This window comes from Microcebus murinus, chromosome 12, assembly GCF_040939455.1.
Source record: "Microcebus murinus isolate Inina chromosome 12, M.murinus_Inina_mat1.0, whole genome shotgun sequence".
In the NCBI taxonomy this organism is placed as follows: Eukaryota; Metazoa; Chordata; class Mammalia; order Primates; family Cheirogaleidae; genus Microcebus; species Microcebus murinus.
The window spans coordinates 27,757,109-27,780,188 of record NC_134115.1 but is presented as its reverse complement, the minus strand read 5'-3'; the positions used below and the strand labels follow the sequence as shown (position 1 = coordinate 27,780,188).

Here is a 23,080-nt window from a genome sequence, read left to right as displayed (position 1 = left end):
ATCAAAACCACAATGAGATACCACCTTACCCCTCTCAGAATGGCCATCACTAAAAAGTCAAAAAACAATAGATGTTGTTGTGGATGTGGTGAAAAGGGAACTCCTATACACTGTTGGTCAGAATTTAGTACAACCTGTATGGAAAACAGTATGGAGATTCCTCAAAGAACTAAAAGTAGGGCTACTATTGGATTCAGCAATTACAGTACTAGGTATCTACCCAAAGAAAAAGAAGTCATTTTGCAAAAAGAACATCTGCACCCAAATGTTTATCACAGCACAATTCACAATTGCAAAGATATGGAATTAACCTAAGTGCCCATTATCTGAGGAGTGGATAAAGAAAATGTGGTATATATGTACACATCATGGAATACTATTCAGCCAGAAAAAGGAATGAAATAATGTCATTTGCAGCAACTTGGATGGGACTGGAGAATGTTATCCTAAGTGAATCATCTCAGAAATGGAAAAGCAAATACTGCATGTTCTCACCTACAAGTGGGAGCTAAACAAGGGGTATATATGGTCATGAAGTGGTGTTATGGACATTGAAAATTAAGAAGACGGGAGGCATAAAAATCTACCTGTTGGGTACAATGTACACTATTCTGGTGATGGCTACACCAAGAGCCCTGACTTCACTTTTTTTGGGCAATTTATCCAAGTAACAAAAAACACTTGTACCCCCTAAATCTATTGAAATAAAAAATATTAAAAAAGAAAAAAAGATATAGTTGAGTATGACTATCAAACAATAGCTTAAAATGAATGAGATAAAAAATTAATACACTAAATGATAAAAATGAGGATTCCAAAATCCTTGAGGTGTGGAAACAATGAGCTGAAGGGGGAAAAAATTTAAGAAAAATTTCATAGCAATGAATGTTAAGTCCTGATTTTAGGTTAAAACAAATTCTTTCACAAGAAGAGGTTTGAAAGCATTCGAATCAGCTCGTGTGAAAAAGCCCTGGTTTTTGTTCATTGCAAGCTCACTCTGAACCGAAGACTTGACTTGGTTGCTAAGAATTGTAATGCCATCTTAGGGCACATAAAATGTGTAGATCCAATAACCATAATTTATCAAAAGCATAATATCTCATGTATATAGCTCAATAACTTTTAATAATCTACAGTTAGGTGTTAATACTCCATTTCACAGATGGGGACCCAGGTGTAGAGTAGTTAAGTAAGTTGCTTGAGGTCATGCAGCTAGTTACTGCAGAATTAGTATTAAAATTTCATTGTACTGTGTTATACACATTATATTTTCCATTATACTGTGTTCTTTCCCTTATACTATGGAAGGGACCACTTGTCCTTCTGTACACATACTAGCCTGGTACATAGTAGTGCTCAAAAAAGAAAATGAATGAATAAAGGAATTAAATGTAGGCTCTAATTACAACACAGTGAATTGAGTTTAATGTAGGCACCACATTCGAAGGGTGATGCTGACAATTTAAAGTGCATCCTGAGAAAGTGAGCAGGGTAGTGGACAATCTGCTGGAAAGCACGTTAAGCAGTTAAAGGATCTTGGGATATTTGGTTTGGAAAAGACACAGCACAGTGGGAGAGATGATGGTGATCTTCTCATATGTGAAGTATTTTCTCAGAAAATAATTTAGTGTTTTTTTGTATTCATTCCTAAGACTGGTATCCTAGGCAGTTTTCTCCTCTTTTCTAGGAGGTGCTCAAACTGAAGCTGGGTAGGTAGATGGTGCATTCTTTCAAAGCAGAGCCTATCCCCTCCTCCTAACCCAGGCCCTGTTCATACCAGTTGCTCAGGACATATTCTTAAGTCACCATTGGTCAGGTGTGCAGAGGAAACAACTGCTTTGGGTACAAACAATCTGTACTCAATGACCTCTAGAACCTTTTCCAAATTTAAGATGCCAAGATTTTATAGGCTCCACAGTGAATAATTCTGCACCATCCTCTCCCAGCTTTAGATTTTAAGCTTGTCCCATGGCTTCCATCAGCGGTTTTCAAAGTATGGTCCCTGGACCAGCAGGGGCAGCATCTGTATCAGCGTCACCTGAAATTGTGTTAGAAATGCAAACTTTTCAGGCCCCAACCAGGACCAAGTGAATCAGAAACTCTGGGGATAAGAAGGGCGGTGCCCGGCAACCTGTGTTGTAGCAAGGCCTCCAGATGATTTTGAGACCTGCTAAAGTTTGAGAACCACTGGATTAGATATTTCTGCTCAGCTGCCTGGGATGTATATGGGAACTCAATCCCCCTGCATGTTCCCTGAGGACTGAGCCTTGCCTTGTGGGTCCTTGGCGTGTGGCGTATCACCTGCACACGGTGAAAGTTAGGCATTCAGATATTGAAACAGAACCGAACTTATAAAAGGACAATATGAACAGAATTTGATGGAACAGACTCAAGAATTAGTTATCTTCAGCCAAGAGTCCAAATATCCTCAGGAAAAAAAATCTAGTTGCCAATGTCTTCATATGATGTGATGAGACATACATGTGTATATGCATAATCAACATAGTGTATGTGCAACTATATTAAAAATCCATTTATTTCTATCTAAATCACTTAGAAAGAGAGTATTACTCACAAAAATTGGGGATTAAAAGGGCAGTGACAATTTGTATAATAGGCAGCAACATGCTGTAGAATTTTGTAAACAAGATGTACTTAGCAAATTTTTTAACTCCTACTAGCTTTTGTTAACCTCCTATTTTTTTACATACCTTGAAATGAAAAAAAATTCATGTAGTCATTCTTGATTTTAGAAACATCTCAGAAAGAAAGAAAGAATGAGTACATGAACACAAAATACGTGATAATTTGCTTACAGTGTATAGTAAGAAAGTCATCAGTCATTTCACATTTTGTTCTGGGGATTATTTTTGGTTGTCCATCCCCCCAGTTTCAAAATTAAATAGTGTTTTATCAGCATCTTTAAAAAAATACCATAAATTTTCATCCATTTTCTTAATAGATGAGAAGTTTGGTTATTTTAGTATTCTAATCATTAGTTAGATATTGGCCCAAATAAACTGGAGGGCATTGGTTACTCTCCCTGCTTATTATATTCTGGAATTGTATTGCTTTAGATGAATCAAGGTCATTGCTCTATGAAAAATTGCTAAGACAGGGATTTTTCAGAATCAACTTCTTATGAGGTGTTAATGGTCCCCTGAATATTGTATTTAGCTCTTTACATACCATTTCAGTGCAAAAGTGTGATTTAATAATGATCTAGGCTGGGTGTGGTGGCTCACGTCTGTAATCCTAGCACTCTGGAAGGCCAAGGCTGGAGGATTGCTCAAGGTTAGGAGTTCGAAATCAGCCTGAGCAAGAGCGAGACCCTGTCTCTAAAAATAGAAAGAAATTAACTGGCTAACTAAAAATATATAGAAAAAATTAGCTGGACATGGTGGTACATGCCTGTAGTCCCAGCTACTTGGGAGGCTGAGGCAGGATGATTGCTTGAACCCAGGAGTTTGAAGTTGCTGTGAGCTAGGCTGATGCCACGTCACTCCAGGCCGGGCAACAGAGTGAGACTCAAAATAATAATAATAATAATAATAATAATAATAATAATAATCTGTTTCAATTGATAGATTATGGAAGTGTCTTTGTACTTCTGAGAAGATTCATGCAGATATAATTTGTATAAATAACCTGAATTTTAAAGGCAGTGGCAGGACGAGTATGGAGCTCACCCTGTAAAGCTACCCCTTTCCCAAGTCTTTTAGCAGATCAAAGAGCCAGCTCTTAATGTTGCTGGTTTCAAATCTTTGTATTGTGGTTGTTTATTTTTATTTATTTATTTATTTTTTTGAGACAGAGTCTCACTTTGTTGCTCAGGCTAGAGTTGCTCAGGCTAGAGTGAGTGCTGTGGCGTCAGCCTAGCTCACAGCAACCTCAAACTCCTGGGCTCAAGCAGTTCTCTTGCCTCAGCCTCCCGAGTAGCTGGAACTACAGGCATGCGCCACCATGCCTGGCTAATTTTTTCTATATATATATTAGTTGGCCAATTAATTTCTTTCTATTTATAGTAGAGACGGGGTCTTGCTCTTGCTCAGGCTGGTTTCGAACTTCTGACCTTGAGCAATCCGCCCACCTCGGCCTCCCAGAGTGCTAGGATTACAGGCATGAGCCACTGCACCCAGCCTGTATTATGGTTGTTTAAAATGAGGGTACAATTATATAATATTTTGTGTACTATATGGAATATTCATGGTTAACTTAGGTATATTCAAAAATACGTCCCTATCCAAATGTGTGTATATATATACATGCACATGAGTATGTATCTCTAACCCTATCTCTCTATAGCTATCGATTTATCTATCTCGATTGAATATAAATGGGTGCTTTCATCTGCTACTCAGAAAGGGCATGTCCTAGCAGATGTGTGAGATGGGTAGATGGGTCCACTCTTCCCTTGGTTGATCTCTGTTCTTTGATGCACCCCATGGCGTGTCTGTTGTGATGCGTACAATTCCAGTGTTGGGGGATGTTACTTTTTGCTATACTTACAAGTGCAATCCCCATCCCCCCCAAAAAAACCCAACAACAACAACACCTCAGAACAAACACAGACCGAAGCAACATAAGCAGGAGGAGGCCTGGGCTTAGGTTTACTTCCCTGGCACCTGCACTTGGTCATTGGGTCAACTTGGTCCTCCAGGCCCCCGTTAGTTGAGAAGGTCAGTCTAATGCCCAGGACACAGGGAGGGTGGCTCTACACTGTGTTCTGGATTTCTGGGAATGGCTTACCTGGGTCACCCTCTCTGAGGGTGAGAGTCTGTAACCACCCAGAGAAGAACAGGGCCTTGAGGAAGGAGGGGTCTTGAAGGGTTTGCAGGCATGGGGTCAGGGGCTCAGGTGGAGGTGCTAGATAGTTCCTTTATTTCTCTCCAGAAGGCACTGGTGAAATGGTCACAGAATGTTCCCATGTGCCAGTGTCTGCACCTCCTCATTCTAGTTCCCCAGGGGGGCAAAACCTTCCTTACATAATAACACTCCTTCCTCCTTACCTTTCTTTCTTCCCAGGACTATGGCTTTTCTGAATTTAAAAAGAGTTTCAAAGGCCTGTAGACATATGCTCTAGAAATATGTCTGAGCAATGGGTAATGTGTCCACATGGCATAATTTTCTGGGAACCACATGGCGAAATGTCCATTGATAAATAGCTTTTTCAAGGCCTCAGAATGAGAGAAATCTTTGGATTTCCAGTTCCTTCCTCTGTTTGCCGGAAAATTGCTTTACATTATATCATCATAAAATGCCCTATTCTGCAGTGACAGATGTGTATAAAATCTGGGCATGGCTTTAAACTTTATTAATATTGGCTGGATACCTATGGATACAATCACTCAATGGCCTATGTATATGCCTATTTATCTACACTGCATTCTTTCAAGAAATAAAGGGCCAGGGACCAAAAAAAGTGTCATTTATGTAATTTCTACACAGTTACTAGAGAATGTCTGCAGTGGATAAGCAGACAAAACATCATTCCACAAAAACTAGAGGTGACTGACTTGAATCTTAGAAGTCTGAGTCATATCGACTAAAGCTATCAGTATGCTATACCTTTCTACACTATTTATTATTTGCTGCTGCCATCTGTATATTGCAAATGCTTAAAATTTAAAGGTACACCAATGTTTTTGTAATATTCTGGGTGTCCTTCAGAACAGTGGTTTCCAAATGCCTAGTTTCGAATATAATAGCCTGGGATGAAGTGTTTCTTAGTCAAGGTATTGAATAAGAAATAAGAAAATGTAAGTACATTTGCATAAAGCTAGAGTTATTAAATTTAAATAATTCTTTTCTCTTTATTTGGAGATTTTTTTTTTATAGCCCTACTGGCTAAACTACCATGGTCAGTAAGATCTAAAATTATATAACCACTGGGTAGGAAAATCCACTTTTATTTCTTTGCTTTCATCTGTTCTATAAAAAGAAAAAAAACCAAAACAATTCTTGGGGATGGGGAAGCTCCAATCATTATTCTAACTAATTCAAAAGTTTCTATCCATCCTTTGTTGGGAAGGTGTTGAACACCTGTGTAAGCCAGGCAGTACGACTGTTCTGTTCCTCTGCAGGGGACACTCAAAGATCTACACAAAATATAAACCTGTTGCTAGAGTTGGGCTGAGTCTCTCTTTGTGTCTGGGTCAGAACTTTACAATTTCTGGTCTGAGTCTGCAACCCCAGTCCTGTCCTGGACTCAGCAGTCTTTACGGTCCGAGATGGCAACTGCCGGCTAGAAACATCTAGGACATGCAAGTTTGGAATTTGGTCTGTAGACACTTTTGGCAATGTCCTGTTCTCTCCTAAGCTCCATAATCTCTTGGGTGATAAAAACAAACACAAAAGATCTCTGTTCTGTAACTGTGAACAAATTCAGTTGGTGAAGCATGCCTTGGCATAAAACATCTGGAGGGGCATGAAAAGGTCACACACCTTTCTGAGGTCACCCGTATCCTCTCGTCATTGGAGGAGTTGAATCGATCATCTTTTTCTCTAAAATATTCTTCTATGCACTGCTCTTCGAAATCATGTACTTTCTTAAGCTCATCATCGGTGATGAAGAGTTCTGCAGAAAAAAAAAAAGAAGAGCCATGAGGGAGAGAAGTAAAGGCTATGGCATCTGATTTGTGGGCTGCACCACACCTAACACAAATCAAGGTTGGGAAAAGTGGCCTGGATTCCTTACTAAGTTTCAAACGAGATCCAAATCTGATCAGGCAACTTGTATTACTGTCTTCTTTCTGAACGCTAGATTCAGCATGGGTTTCTGAAGTTCACTGGAGTATATACTTGGTTTACTGCAAGGGCTGGTTCGAATTAGGCAAGTTGTAAGACCAAGAACATAGCTAAATCAAGGGAAGGGAAGCTACTCAGAGTGTGGAATTTTCTTAAAAGCTCAAAAATGTCTGGGCTGGAGTGTGGCAGACATTGTTGATTGGCCTTACTAAAAACCCTTTTGCAACCCCCTTCTCCTTTTCCCCCTTCCTACTACTGAGCCCTGAAAAGCCAAACACACATTTCCAGTCTCCCTTGGAGCTAGCAGCAACCATGGGACACAGTCTGGGTTAAGAAACAAGAAAAGTCTGCTGCAGGGAGGGGTGGTGTGTTAGGAAGAGTTTTTGCCTTTCTGATAAAATACAGAGATGTGGTTGCTTCTTTTTACCTTTACATTTTTTCACCTTCCCCTCTTTTTCTTGCTTTGAACATAAATGTGATGACTGGAGGTGCAGCAGTTATTTTGTGACCATGAAACAAGACTGTACAATAAGGAATAGCTAAGCTTTAAAATAGAAGGACTCTAGGTCTTTGACTTCAGTGAGGCATTGCTGAGCTCTGGGCTATCATTTCTTCACTTTTGTTATATGAGAAAAATAAAACCTTATTTATTTGTGTTATTATTAGCCTGGTTTTCTGTTAATAGATGGTAAACTAATTCATAACTGATACAGCAGTAGAAAGAGCCCAGTTGAAAGTTGGATCTTTAAATGGTTTATAAATCAGGGTTAGGGTGAGAGAGCTGCTTCACGAAATCATAAATGGGACAGGTCCCTCTTTTAATTCTATACCCTTGAGATGCCATAGGGATTGTCCCAAATGTTTGGAGCTGTGGATTTTAGACCCTCAGGGATTTAGTTTCCTGAGACTGCTCTTGCTTGTTTTGAGACTTTGGTCTGAGTTTGCCTGGGGCATGGAAGACAGGAATGTAAAATCAGGTGAGAGAAAAGAAAATTATAGAAGTCAGACCACTCTTCTCCAATGTGGCAGGCTTCCTGAGGTGGGGAACAGCATTACCACTGGGGACTCTTGAGATTCAGTCATGAAATTACACAGAGCATTAACTTGGAGGGAAGAGAGTGAAGAAAGGCAGTTTATAGAGGCCCCCGAAGCACAGAATCCTTCCTGCTACTGCTATATTTGAGACCAAAAGGAGTATATTTGATACTTACTCTGCTGGCACCTTAATTAGTGCCTCATTTAACTTCTTTGGCTATATGTAATGCTTTTTTTTTTTTTTAAATAATATACTATTTTAAATAACTCCATCAACATGTCAAATTTCGCAATAAAAATTAAATTTTGCATTTCAAAGTGCTTTTATCTGAGGTTCTGCCAGAACTTGGCAGTGCCCTGGCTCTTCTTCCAATTAAGGCTACAGATAGATAGTGAAAAGTTCACTTTCCCCGATTAATTAATACAGCGCAGGGCCCTTGTCTCTGCCTTTCACTCTTTCTGACCCAGCTCCAGCTCTGCAATATTTTCCTGAGAAAGCTGACACTTTGTTCCTGCCTTCCACAGGGCCAGAGATCTGGCAATGCTTTTGTTGTTACTGCTGGTGATAACAACAAGAAAACCACGAACTAGAACTCTACAGAGTGGGCTCCCCGCTGGCCTGGTGTCTGGTTTGCTCGGGTTCTCGTGCCTTCTGCGAGGGCGTGGGCACCGGTGCAGACGTGGATCTCTGGACCACCCCACTCTCTGCGATGTATTTCCAGATACTCCCGTCCTAAGCTCTCTGGATAAGTGAGCTAAACGAGTCATGCTTTATTGTAAATTCCTTTGGGGTCTGGAGTTAACCCTCAGCACTGTATCCCCTGCAGGGCATCACTCAGTGTAGTGTCCCCCTGCCCCGACTAGGCAGCCCATGCTCCTCCACATGGGCCAACCTTCCAAGTTGAGAAGCTCAGGGTTTATCTCAAAGCTCATCCTGCCCCCCACCCCAAGCTTTCTATTTGCCTAAATTTGTGTTTCATATGGAAACAGTGAATTTTGGAACTTCCAGCTGTCTCCAACTCTCCAATTTTAATGTCTAAAAACAAGCTGGGCATTGCTACGGTGGGGGGGGGGGGTTAAGAGCTGCAAACTTCAAGAAACAGTTGACTAAATGGGTTTGGTTTCAAACGTTAGGTGTACTAGTGATCACATGGAGGGAGGTAGATTCCTGGGCCACCATTTCAGAGGCTTGGTGAATTTAATGTAGGTGGTTTATTTGACATGTTTTGAGAAACTACAGTAGCTTGCTGGTGTGGGGCTGGGTTCCCATTGGTTTCCATTGCTGGTTCCCTAGGGGCATTTAGGAATCTGCAGGAGCTATTGGTATTTAATGTGTGGAAGTTGGATTTGTTAAATCTCCTGCCATGTGTGAGACAACCCTACACAGCGAGGAACTGTTCTACCCCAATGCCAGCAGAACCTCATTTTGGAAACCCTGGGCTAGAAGGTGGATGGTGGAGGGTCTTCTGTTTTGTCCTTTGAATAATGGAAAGCAGGGCTGGTTTCCCCATGAGGCCACACAGGCACAACTCCTAAGGCATGGGAAAATGTTTAAAAGACCTGAAAAAATGATAGATCCAGAAATGATAATGGAAAATCAACTTAGTCACCTACAACTCAACGCATGCAACAATGTTTGAGTTATGCATCGGGTATCCCAAAAGGAAAAAGTTTGTAAAACTTTGTAATGAATATTTTGTAAATAAAGGTACATTTAGCTACAATTTCCCATTTTCCCTATGTATGGCAACTTTTGGGACACCCTGTATGGCACAGCATTGGGTACACATTAATATGGTTGATATATTTTGGGGGCCTCTGAAAAGTAAGACACTTAGAACCTATGAAGGTGCTAAAACAGCCCCGCTAGAGACTGGCTTTATCTTCCTAAGAGAGATGAGGCTAGGAATGCTCGGTTTCAGGCTCTGTTGTCTTTTCCCCAACACTGTTTCTCACGCAGGCAGACCCTGCCACCTCCCAACCCTACATCTTCAGAGCCACGTGCACTCTGCAGGAGGCAGGAGGGACTCGGTGGGCATGTCATCCTCTCCTGCGTGACTGCCTAGAGGAAGGGGTAGGGCTTTCCGATTTGCAGGGGCCGGGCTGTCGCCCGAAGCTTACTCAGGCCGTAGTCCCTTTCGTCGGGGTCGCTCTCGTGTTTCCTCCACCGGCAGCACAGGTGCTGGAAGATCATGGTCATGTGGCTGAAGATGATGAGCGGCGGGGGCAGGACCGGCCTTTCATGGAAGGTCATGATGAGCTGATACCTCTGGAACTTCCACACTTGGTTGGATATCGATTTCACCTCGAAGAACGTGTTGCTGAAGTAGAGACCAGGGAGAGCATCAAGTGAGGACACCCACTGTTTCCTGAAGCATCAACGCCCACCCCTCCCTTTACCCCCAGCCTCTCCATCCGTCCAACCCACTCGCTCCGAAGAAGGGTCCACTCACTTGAAGACGGCGATGAGGAGGTTGACGAGCAGGATGTTAGCCACCAAGAGGTAGCAGGCCATGATGGCGGGCACGATCCACGCTCCTGTCTTGCAGGGGGGCAGCTGGATGATCTTGCCATCCTCCCGGGTCTCATTCTGTCCACAGGGGGCTGCAGGAAGCAACACAGGCACGCAATGAGAAACCGTGGCTAGTCGCTTTGGGGAAAAAAAGAAAAGACCGATTTGAATGAGGGTTTTAGATGGAAGAAAAATACAGCCATCTCCAAACAAACAGAAAAAAAGTTCTAAAGAAGCCAAGATTGAAAAATGAAAGCTTCATGAATATACCTCAAGGGGCCAGAGGGGCCTGGGTTCTGCCTGTCTCTCCATGGTGTCACCCGACTGGAAGAGGTGGTGGGGCTGCCTGCTCACCCGCCCTGTCCCCTGGCCCCTACACTGGGTGAGGGGCGCTCGGTGTCCTTCGGAAGCCTGGTGAGGGCTTTCCTGGCAGCGCCCAAGTGGCAGAGAGGCTCACCACCCCACAAGTTACTTTCAAAATGTGCTGTGGAGGCCGACAGCTGTAAGAGCAGCGCATGGCAGGGCTATTGATTGGGAATTAACACCAGGGCAGCTGTTAATTGCTGCAAGAAACAACCTGGGAGCTCCGAGCTAACGATTTGCTGTCTCAGTGCAGAAGGAACAACACGGGGCAGCGCCTCGGGAAGCATTTAGAGGGCTTGTCGCTCCGTGGGCCTGATGGATGGGATTTCACCAGGAGGGCAATGGGGGGTGATGGAGCGGGACCACGGAGCCTGCAGCCACCCGCTTCCCGCCAGCAGCATTTCCATTCCAGAAATGTGCAAAATCCAACTGCAGTGGATAAAATGGGCAAACGGGGGAAAGAAGTCTGGAGGTGGGGGTGAGGAGCAGGGCGATGTGTGGGACTCGGGGAGCGTGAGTAATGTGCTAATGAGGGCTGCTTGGAGTTTCCGGGTAAATGCAGGGGGAAAAACCCTTGCCAAAGCTTCTCAGCACTGCGCAGACAGTGTGGCCCCAGCAGCCAGGTGTGCCCTGAGGTGCCAAGCGGAGGTGGGGGAGCCACCCTTCTCCAGTCCCCCATGTTGGCTTTAGAACAGGGTCCTTTGTGTCTACCTGTCACAGGAGGTGGTGGGGAGTGGCGAGGAGCGCCAAGAGGTGTCAGCAGTTGTCGCAGGCTGCTTTTGATGATCTGCCAGGAAGGTTTGAAAAGTTGACCCAGAATCTACTCAGCTGGAGTACCTGGCAAGGGGAGTCCATTCCCTGCCCACGAGCTGGGTTTCCGTTGCTAGGCTGCACGCTCCACAGCGGTTCTCAGCCCCGGCTGCCCAGGAGGATCACCTGGGGAGCTTTAAAAAAATCCCAATGCCCAGCTCGGCTCCAGACAAATGAATCAGAGTCTCTGAGGGTGCCCCAGGCACTGGCATTTCTTTTAAAACTTCTCAGGTAATCCTCAGTTGCCATGAAGGTGGAGCCCACTGAGCTAGAGTTAGGCTGGAAAAATTATGTAATTTTTGACATGCATCTGCAGTCTATGAGGGTTTTAATAATATCGGGACACCAAGCCCCTGTTTTTATGGCTAGGAAAAGATGGCCAAAGCGCTTCCTTTGGTTCTGACTGCAAGATGACCTGATGTGGGAATCAGGTGTCTTTGAGGAGCAGGGATCTTTTTTATTATTGGTAGTTGTGGCACTAAAACCCAAGGTAGCACTTTAAGAGGTCCTGGTCATTTCCTTCCTTGGAAGGAACACCCAGTGATGGAGGCCCCTGACTCTGAGGGTGGCTGACCCAGTGCCATGTCTTGCCACTTCCCATCTCTTTCTGAGCACAAACCGGACTGAGTTCCTTGCAGTTCCTAGAAATGCCATGTTCTCTCTTACTTCCTGATTTTGAACCATTCTTCTTTTGCTTCCAAAAGATCCCTCTGATACCTTGCTCCCCCCTGCATGTGTTGCCTGAGTAGGTGAATCCTGGCTTTGTGATTTCTAACCCCTTCCAGCCAAGACTGTGGTAGATATCTTCCTTACAATCCCAGAGCACCTCTGCTTGCCCCTTTGGGGGTCTCTCGCACTATATTGCCATTGCTGATCTACTCATCTGCATCCCATACAAGATTCCTCAGTGGGGAAATTGCTCTTCAGGATTTGCCATAACCTGGCTCAGTACGCACACATTGCGCCTCCCCGTGCACCCATACATGGCTAATGTTGAATAGATACAGGAGGTTATGGGGACACAGTCTTGCTGTTGAACCCTAACAGACATTTCCCACATCTGCACAGGCATGATAGCCCTAGCTCAGAGGGGTCGTCATCTCCTTCCTTAGGTCCTTTCCAGAAATTCTGCCCTTGGCTCAACCAGACCTCAGGGTCTGTGCTACCCGCTTGGCTGCAGTCCTCCTGGAAGCATTGCTGTGCTTTCCTCTCGTCTGCGAAGCTTCCCCACCTACTCCACCCCTTTCTTTCTGGCCTGACTATCTGGGGGGCTGGTCACTCCTCTGGTCTGCCCTTTCCTCTGGCTTCTGCTCAGATCTCTATGGGGAAGCCAACAGAAGCAGCAGACATAACTGCTCGGGGTAAATTACAAAGCTTATACAATTTCTACAAATGTGGTCCCTGATCTGCATTTCTCGACTCCCTTCTGAGAAAATGTAAAATAAACTTGTGAGAGGCAGAACTCATCCATCTTGCCCTTTCTGATCCCATATTGAGTGAGGGCCATGCAGACACTTCCTCCATTTTGGCCCCTATTCCCAGCAGAGAGAGGAAACCAGGAAGAATAGTAGGTGCTTGCTGGTTTCAAGTGGTCCATGCCCACGTGCATGGACTTTCACAGTGTGCTGTCACCATATCGCTGGGTCTCTGCTCAGTTCCTCCAAGGCCCCCACTAGCTGAAGAGTTGGACCAGCTTAATACCTTTATTGAAGATTTGATTTGATGTTGGCAGAATTGCCGCTGGGAACCACCTGCCAATTTTGGGGATATTAATTTATTCCAGCTTTCTCCACCTTTTAGTCATCCTGCCTTTATAAAGGTAGTATTAATTCAGTGGTTAGGAACATGCTTTATAATCAGGCAGACCTGGATTCAAACCCTGACCCTACCATTTTCAAATGATCTGACTTCAGCTTTGTTTGTGAACTTCAGCTTCCTCATCTGTAAAATGGGGTTAGTGATCCTATATACCATGGGCCTGTCAAGTTCATTACATGAGCGAATGCAGGTAGAGCATATAGTTCAGTATCTAGCACCCAGCACTCAATTAGCATTAGCTGATGTCATTGTTAGTATTGTTATTTTCATAATTAATAGACTTGAAGCTTCTCAGGGTTAGGGACTATGTCTTATTCCCCTTTGTTTTGGAGTCACTAAGCATAGCACTTATTCTACAAACATTTATTGAGTGGTTACAATATGTTGAGTACAGGGCATATTGGGAATCCGAGACGTGTCCTTTTGTTAAGGAACTCACAATTCAGGAGTGGGGACAGAAAGGGAACAGAACATTGCATTGTTGTGTGACGTGAGTTGGGAAGGGGTTCTGAGGAAGCACTGCTGTTTGAACTGCTGCAGTCTCTCCAGCCTGGCCACACAACAGCCGAGTGGTCAGGACTAGCCTGAGGAACATCATCCAGGTTCTAGAGCAACAAGTACAGTATGAATAAATTAGATAATCCCTGAGACAGAGATAACGGCAATAAAAGTGAATCCTTAAGAAACAGCCTTCATTTGGTAGTATCAGCAAAGAAGCAGTGAACATTATATGCAGCAGCTAGTGCAAAACATTGCTCTATAGTGGCTGTTAATGGCATCCTTGTTCTGGGTAGTTATTTGCACTAGAAAGTGCTATGACTCAAACTTACAGATGTCTACCTTTGATGAAGATGACCTGGTGCCTTAAAGCCCTGACAAGCAGCAGATTTGAGGATGGGGACAGACTTATCTGGATTACCATATGACACCAGTATCTGGGGGCTCATGTTCCCACGGAAATGCCCCAGGGACAGGCACCCAAGATGGCACATGGATGGATGTTTAGAGGCATGTGGGCTGGTGGTTTGTACTATGCCTTCTCCTTCCCTGCCTTTGGGACCGGACATTTGGGTGGTTTTTCTCCCAGCCTTCTTGCAAGAGGTGTGAGGTCTGTCCGGAAAGTATCCAGCCATGCAACCATTCTCATCATGTCAACAATGGCTGGATACTTTCTGGACAGACCTCATAAATGCATAGTCACTACCACCTCATACCAAGTGGTATGTTGTCATCTTTCTCTTTACCAGTGACAGTCAGTGCAGAGTCCCTCTAGTGGATATTGGCTGGTTCCACCTGCCTCGTATTTATTTCCCCATCCTGGTTTTCCTTTGTGAAACCACCCCTCTTCCATTCTTAGTCCACGAAGGTTGGGTCAAATGAACTCCAATTCCATATCTAAGAGAAGATTGATCAGTGTGTTTTATCCCAACCGCAGTGATTGGCTTAGGGATAGATGCGTGAGCTAAGCCTGACCAATCGGGGTCATTGAGCACCAGTCTTGGGATGTTTGCTGGAACTAATACCGGTATAGAAGAGAAGCTCTCAAATTAGTGGTATGTGCCTGTAATCCCAGCTACTTGACAGGCTGAGGCATGAGGATCACTTGAGCCCAGGAGTTTGAGGTTGCAGTGAGCTATGATGATGCCACTGCACTATGGCCTGGGCAACAGACCAAGACCCTGCCTCAAAAAAAAAAAAAAAAAAAAAAAAAAAAAAAAAAAAAGAAGAGAGAGAGAGAGAGAGAAACTCTATTTTTACAATGCAATGTAAGGTTGCCAAGTGGAGAGGGCCGACCCAAGACTGACTCGATCACAGAGAAGAGAAGAGAAATTTGCTTCCTGAACCAGCCATGCCTAAAACCAGTCCTCTTCAGTTATAGTATACAAACCATAAAACTCCTTTTTACCTTAAGTTAATTTGAGTTGTGTTTCTGTCCCTTGCAATTAGTCCTGACTAATACAGTCACACCCCCACCCCCCTACCTCTAGCCCCTGTCCACAGGCCAGTAATAACAGACGTTCATGTTTTGGGTACCTCACTCCTGAGAGACTGCATTTGGAGTCTTGGAATAGCATAGAACAATTGGAAGGAGGAACCTGCGACGTTTAATGTGACCTGAAACCAAGGTCGAAGGAGTGCCAGAGTTTCAGGAGCCAGAGGACACTGTTGCTCCCCTTCTTCCCCATATATCATAAAATCACTGAAGAGCTCTATACTGATACAGCTCAGTTTTGTCCAACTGGGGTCTCTGACTCAGAAACAATTGCTTCAGATTTGACCTATTGCCTAATCAGTAGGGTACATACAGTTGGGAAACTTTGGTCAGGCATCCAGACACAGCCAGCTATCCCTAAAGTAAAGAAAACTCATTCTAGAAGCTAGTCAAAGATAGATTAAGCCATGGGAGCCTCAAGGTGGGGTGCAGGTACAGAGTGGGAGCCCTACATTTATGCTGTTGCAGCCAAATTAGAAAGGATCAAACATTTGGAGGTTCAGATTCTCTGTGCTTTATTGATGGGGGTCACAGTGACACATTGCAGGAAGCTGGAAGTACTGTTTCTGCTAATTATGCATTCAGAAGTAGAAATGGATGATTGGGCTCTGGAACAAACTGACAGGCTGTGCAGGCACAATCTGGCCAGATGACGTGGATGATGGTAAGAAAGCCCTCCCTGTACACGTTGTGCAGGTTTTGGAGTGCAGCCTTCCCAGGGTTGAAATTTGTTTCATAAATAATCTTTCATAATAACAATAGCATAATAAACAGCATCCTTTACTAGAGTATAAGCCTCATGAAGCAGGATTTTTGTCTCTTTTGTTCACTAAACAAAACAGTCTCCAGAACATGCCTGGCACATAGTAGGTGCTCAATAAATATTTGCTTCATGGATGCAGGCAGGAGCTCCCTGCCCTATACACTGTCAGGCATTTCTGTGAGAGTTACACCTGCTCCATTTTACCAGGTCAAGGTCTATGTTCTTGTTGACTTCAAGACCTCATCAAGTGCCACTACAACTTGCCAACATAGGATGCCCCTGTGACAGAAAATACTCACAGAGGGAAAAATTAGACTTTGTTCGTTTTTGCTTTTTGGCAATTGCCAAGGTTAAAGCAATATGCCTGGTCTTTGGCAAAGGCGTAAGACATAGACAATCTCCCTCTGGGTGCTGCCGTGTGAATCTCCATGGAAAACCAGCCACAACACCCCACCTTGCATCCGTGCCAGACACTGCCTGTTAATGCTGATATTTTTTCCCTTTTTGAGCCAAGAAGTGACATCAGAATCTTTCTGACCAGGGACTGTCCTGAGAGCACTGTGGTATCTCTTAAATACACCCTGGGCCCCAGGACCCTGCCCACTGCCTATACTAATAGAGACACTAAAAATGGTGCTTCTCCAGAAAATCGTGGATCCTAGTTTTTCCTTTATCTGGGATCATCCAAAGTGAAGAAGAGTGGAGATTTGGATTAAACAGCCGAGGAACGCATGTTAAGTGCTGACCTTCATGCTGGGCACTTTGCCGTCATATTTGAGCTTCCCACCAAGTCCGTAAGAAATGTATTGTCTTTGTTTCACGATTGAAGAGACATGCACCGAGGGGAGGAACGCCTTACCCAACATCACACAGCTACTAAGGGATAGTACCAGAATCATTCCATTTGTCCAAAAAATACTGAGTTCTCGCTACATGCCAGTGGCAATTGGCATTGGAGATGCAATTATGAATGAAGCAGAAACAGCACTGCCCTCTCTCTGACCTGCCAGCCTGTGTGCCTTCCCCTCTATCTCACATGGCCTTGCCAGTGTAACGACACGAGTGACCCCCGACTACATACTTCAGTGCAAATCCCTGTGCTAGGAGCTTTGCTTTATATCACTTATTATTTCAATCTTTACAATATCTTGACATGATAGGTATTGTTATCCCCACTTCACAGATGAAGAGCTGAGGGCCCTAGTATCTCTGTATCTAGTATAGTATCAGAAGGCCCTAGTATCTCTGTCACTACGTCAGAGGCGGGAAGGACAGAATCAGGATGTCACACAAGCCTGCTGAACCGCTAAGTCCCTTTTCTCTGCACCCCTGAAGAAAGAGCCAACACGGGGTTGAGAGGAACCTCTCAATTATGGACACATGTAGGAACAGTTCGCGAGACACCTGATTTTTTTCTTGTTCCCATCAACACAAACGACTTGGCCAGAGCGGTTCTGAAGAAGTAAACACGTGTATGGAACACTTTAAAGTTCAGAGTGTGAAGAAAGAAATTAGGTTCATGTAACAGGTATTAGGTGCGGGGACCTCTGCCCCAAAGAACGAGATGCTTGCCCTTTCCATTGCGTCCTACGATACGCTGAGAAAAGAAATGTCTATTTACTTAATGTGCACAGCACTTTGTTTTCGAGAAGTTTAGAATGAACACCAGCCGATGTTTGATACAATCAGCGTCACCCTTAGAAATATGACGAACAAGTATTTTTCTTGAAGATGGCCCCTGGTCTGTCTGAAGAAATGTCTCAAAAGCTTATTCAAAAACCACAGGCAATGGAATAAAGATCTTAGTTGAATAGCTGACAACATTTATCCTATTTTTTTTTTTTTTTTAAGGAGAGGATTTTCAACTAAAAATCCATCTTGAAAAGATAATGAGACAAAGAGGATTTCTCCACCTCCTTTTGATAATCCAGACAGGTTGCCACGGAGGATTTAGACTGTCATGGGCACAGCCACTGTGGCTTACTTCGAGGGGGAATTCCATTTAGATAACTCTGCTCTTTGGCCTTTTCCTGATGCAATGACGCTTTCCTTGGCAAGACAACTGGGGATGCCTCCTACAGAGGCTACAGATGGCTACATCTTTCTAGAAGTTTCTTTAGCTGAGGGTTGTAGATTGTGGCGAATCCGGGCAGAAGTTTTCTCTGTGAAAGCATGAGGCCTTCTCTATTTCTTTCTGTAGGTGACTACTGATGTCCCCTAGTAATGGACAGGAAGAGCAGAGGTAACTGAAAACCAGGCAAGCACCATGCACCAGCTCCCTCCTTTACTTCTTTCCTTTGCCTAATGCAAATGCTGGGTACGATGCTAGCTGGTAGTGACACAGCACAAGGGCAGCCACTAGAAATTGGTAGGAGGCCTTGGTTCCTCCATCTGTGGATCATGGCAGCTGCCATATTGATGTTCCCTGCAGTGCAACACACACACACACAGCTCAGGAAGTCCAGGACGAGTTTAGGATGCAGAAACAGGGCATTACGTAACATTGAACTAGGTAGTAAGAAAATAATGACCTTGTCAAGCCTCTTTCAATCTTCCTGTCTCCGTCAGGGAAAAAGGGTCAGTTTGCACATACTGTCTCTTTGACACTTTCTTCATATTTTCTCAACTCCCTTTTTAGGAAAGTAAGGGCAGGCTGAAGGTTCAAGCACCGGCTGGTATTTCATACTAATATAGTGTTTTCATTCTGTTTATTTTATGGTTATCTCCTTTTTATGTCAAATGATACTGATTTGCAACTTATGGCCATAATATAAATTTTTTTAATAAACTGAGTTTTTAAAAAATGAGAGTCAATTTTAGATCTCTGGCAGCCTAAGCAATAATTTTAAAAAATAAAAGAAAAAGAAAATGATTTAATTTAAAAAAAAATTTTTTTTAAATGAGTCAATTTAACTGAAAATATTAAAGAATAGAACAGAGGTAACAAAACAGTGAATGGGGGTATGTGACTGACTAAAGGTTGGGAAATGCTGGATTAGATGATCTCTAAACTCCACCTATTCCTGATATTCCAAGAAGAGGATCAAAAGACTTGAATAATCCTCAAAGCGAATCATCTATCCCAGGAACTAACTGTAGGCCATTTGTAGAAGCCTTTCTCTTTCCACACCTGCAAGAGAAGCAAGCAAATAACTCGGCCCCACTGCATGAAACAGAACCCAGACATAACAACCTGGGGAGCAGAGGAGACCAAGGATGTAGCCTCTAACTCTTCAGGGCTACCTTAGCTTGTGGCCCACGCACTGTATACATGGAGTTTCAGCTTTGAGCTATTCAGAACACACTGTTAGGCTGAATGTCTCATTTTTAAATCCAGTTAATTAGAAAGCAGTATGTCACAAGCCTGCTGTATGTTGGCAGGGTGCGGTGGGGTGGTGTGGTGTGTTCTAGAACAGAAGGAGAGAGAATTTGATTCCCTCTGTTACCTTGGTTCTCTGTTCTTGTTACCCTAGATATCTAGTTTTACCTTGAGACAAAATTGTCATTTATTTGAAGAGGGCTCCTAAATTCCAATCTTGGTAGTTCATTATTTTGTATCAGGAGTTAGTATCAGAAAGATTTTGTGCAAAATCTTGCTGGGGAAGAATATATATCTATCCTGTCTGTTGTACATGTCAGTGAGTTTGTTGCCATGATGCAGCAGATCGACTGCATTAATAGCCACAATTTCTCTCCCCTCCCTGTATCCAAGCTCCTTTGCTGTGTAATTTTAGAGTTTCTCTCACTTAACAAGTGGGATCTATTTCCTTGACTCTTCATTCTGAGTTTGGCCATGTGGGTTGCTTTGGGCAATGGGATGTTAGCAAATGTGACCCATACAGAACTTTGGAAAAACCCTTGAGTGTCTCTGTTTCTGCTTTTCCACCTCGGCCGTCACCGTGCGAGACATGCCTGGGCTAGCCTGCTGGGGCCACGAAACACATGCACCCTCGGCTCCCAGTTGCTTGTGTTGTCTGAGAGGAGGCTGTCGTGGAACAGCTGATGGCCAGTTGACCCCTGGCATGGGATCGAGCCCAGCCAAGGCCAGAAGAACCACCCAGACAACCCACAGCCCTGTGAGCTCAGTACATGCTTATAGCTTTAAGCCACTGCGTTCTGGAGTGGTTTGTCCTACAGCAGGATTGTGTCAGTAGATGCCTCATACCCATGCTCCGTTCCCCTCACTCTCACAGCTGGACGAGAGGCAGCCCTACGTCCTTCTGGTGGACAAAGCCCTTTTTTGTCATTTCTTGACCTCCCCTTCCACCCAACTGGGGCCACAGCTGATGGGAGCAGATCCCATCATTGCCCGAGGAGGAGTGAGTTCATTGAATGACTCTGTCTTTAGTGATAAAACTAAAGTGCAGAGTCTTTAGTTAGATGATGGCAGGTACTTGATTTAAAGATCATATAAAGCCAGACCACAGTGCTCATATAAAGATAAAGGAAGCTGTCTGGGGGGGGGGGGGAGGGAGAGCTGGCAAGAGAGGACAAGAGAGAGACGATTGCTTGGCCGAGGCTGGAGTGTGAGCTAGAGAGGAAAGCAGGTGAGCATGGCTGAGCCTGGAGATTCTGACTTCCCAAAACCACTTCCGGTTTCGTTCCCAGTCAGCTCACGTCATGCTTTGTTTTCTGTCTTTGAATGCCTCTGCGGTTTCCTTTTGGATGCTTACAGTCTTTCTCTAACCTCATCTGAGTGGCTTTGTTTTCTTGCAATCAACATTCTTCTCTAGTGAGTACACTGTTATTAACACCTTAGAAAGAGCTTCTTTGCCGAGTGGTTTCATCAGAGGGGGCAGAGACCCAGAGCTCTGGGAATGCTGGGGGCGGGGGCGGGGGTGCCGAGAAGGGAGGAGGCGGCTCAGGGAAGGCTTGAGAGGTTGGGAATAAAAACTGTTTAACTCACAAGTTTATTGTGGGTTTGCCTCCTCATCTTCATTACACATTCCTTTTGATATCTGCCTAAACTGAATAGGATGAGATGAGCTATTTTCTTCTTCAAACCACAAACAACAAAGAAATTTGCAGAGAAAATGTCAAATAAATCATGTACTCTTCCAGATTTTTGTGCTGCTGTCCACCTCCTTGGAATTCTTGACTGTGGTGTTCTCATCACAGCTCCTCAAGTGACAACAATGCACCTGTCAGAGCTGGGAGGGCAGGAGGAGGTGGCCCTTCTGTCACAAGTGGCACAAACTCAATTCCATTCTCATTGTCTTGACGGAGGAAGATTTTCCCTGTGGCCCACCTTAGTCACCTTAGCCTCATGCTACACACTAAGGAATATGCCTGTTGTTTCTGTTTAAGATGGGATTTATGATTTTTCAGAAACCCATGCATAGCTAAGGTATTCAGGGTATTTGCAGAGGGAAGAGCCAGGGGGGCTGTCTAATAAAAAGAAACCAGCAATCTCACATCAGGGCTCTCTGTGCCTGGAAGGATCAGTTCAGCGAGCCAGACTGCTTATCTATGTGTGGACAAACACCAAGGGACACAAAGCTATACCACCTCCCAATCATTAATCCATAACTCCCATTGGATTGTACCCAAGGGGTTACACGGCTTCTACAGAAACCATGAATGTGGCCCCTAACATTCAGGAACGCAAATATAAGCAAACACAAGTTCCCACTGACATGATTCCAAATCCCCTTGTAGGTGACAATGCAAGAAACCCATTTGTGCTCGCCGCTCACATGCCGAGCTCTGATCTATCTTATCTGCGGACGCTTCCCTCTCTGTGCCCCTCTTCCCTCACTGCCCTGCAGATCCCAAGCTCTGTTCTCCCGGCCCACTCTTCTCTGTTTACTGTTAAAACTCTTCTCCGTTTACTGTTAAAACTCGAGCTTTTCTCACTTCGACTGATGCTCCTCCAGCAGCAAAGAATCCAGATAATATGCAGTGCATGTTCTGCCTGGAACCTAAGAGGCTGTCAGCCTTAGTGTTGTGAATATGAGTCCACCTGTATGCTGAATATGAACACCGCTATTATGGTGACATAGTTGGGTGACAGTACACCCTGTACAGTGGACTAACAATTTTTTCTTTCCCAGACCAACTGTGACATCCGTCAATGAAAATAAAACAAATAAACATTTTCATCTTGACAGATTTATCTGTTAAAAAATAATAAACTCAGATGCCAATCAGGTGGAGAAGTGGGGTGGGGGGGCGCAGAAAGAGGGAAAGGATGGGAAGGGCACTTGGCTGTTCACCATGGCTTGAATATTTTAAATAATTACATGCTCGTACGTTTCCTGTTTTGGTAGCTACCTGCAACTGATCCGTCTTGTTATTTCTTGAAGTCACTAGACACAGACACTAACCTTGGATAGGTTCAGTTTGAGACTGGATCTGGCATTTTGCCATCTATGTGCTATTGGTTAAGTCCACTGATGGGTCTTGAGTCCCAGTGTCCTTACCTCTAAGCCTGATGTAACAATGGTAACAGAAACGATGTTCCTAGTGACGCTGATATATGCCCAGCTCCCCCCATGGCTCAGGCAGCAAGTATTTATGGAGCCCCTGCCACGTGCCGGGCGCTGTTCTAAGTGCTCAGGACACAGCAGTGGGCAAAGCATCAGAGCTCCCTGCCCTTAGACGGTGGACGCTGGGGAAGGGATGGTGGCGATGACGGCGGCATAAGATGACAGCGTACTAAATAAATAAGATAAGGGAGCTGTCAGGAAGTGATAAGTGCCATGGGAGCAAATAAAGAGTAGAGCACAGGGTAAGAAGGATCAGGGGCAGGCAGGGGGGTGCTGGAGGTCGCACTGAGAAGGCAAGAGGTGGACAAAGATTCCAGTCTCAGATGAGGGAGTTGGCCAAGAGGCTCTCTGGGGAAAGGGTGCTCTAGGCAGTAGGCCCCGCCGGGGCAGAGGCCCAGAGGCGGAAGGGTGCCTGTTGTGTCCTGTGAACGCCAGCAGGTCCCCTCTGAAGCAATACCAGGGAGGGGTTGGAGAGGAAAAGGCACGGAGGAGTGGGCAGGGAGAGCTTGGGAAGGACCTCGGAGCAGCCGATCAGGCTCTGCAGAGATAAG

The 23,080-nt window shown here is 44.4% G+C and overlaps 1 protein-coding gene across 10 annotated transcripts in view; it reads right to left on the bottom strand.

Annotated features, from left to right (window-relative positions):
- TRPM3 (transient receptor potential cation channel subfamily M member 3) overlaps positions 1 to 23,080 on the bottom strand; it is a 529,331-nt gene that overhangs the window by 15,224 nt on the left and 491,027 nt on the right. For all 10 annotated transcript variants that reach the window (XM_020289309.2, XM_076008638.1, XM_020289312.2 and 7 more), the window contains 3 exons: positions 10,236 to 10,386; positions 9,904 to 10,103; positions 6,445 to 6,577 (listed from right to left, as the gene is read on the bottom strand). In XM_020289309.2, the coding sequence (XP_020144898.2) occupies positions 6,445 to 6,577; positions 9,904 to 10,103; positions 10,236 to 10,386 (484 nt within the window). The remainder of the gene's footprint in view (positions 1 to 6,444; positions 6,578 to 9,903; positions 10,104 to 10,235; positions 10,387 to 23,080) is intronic.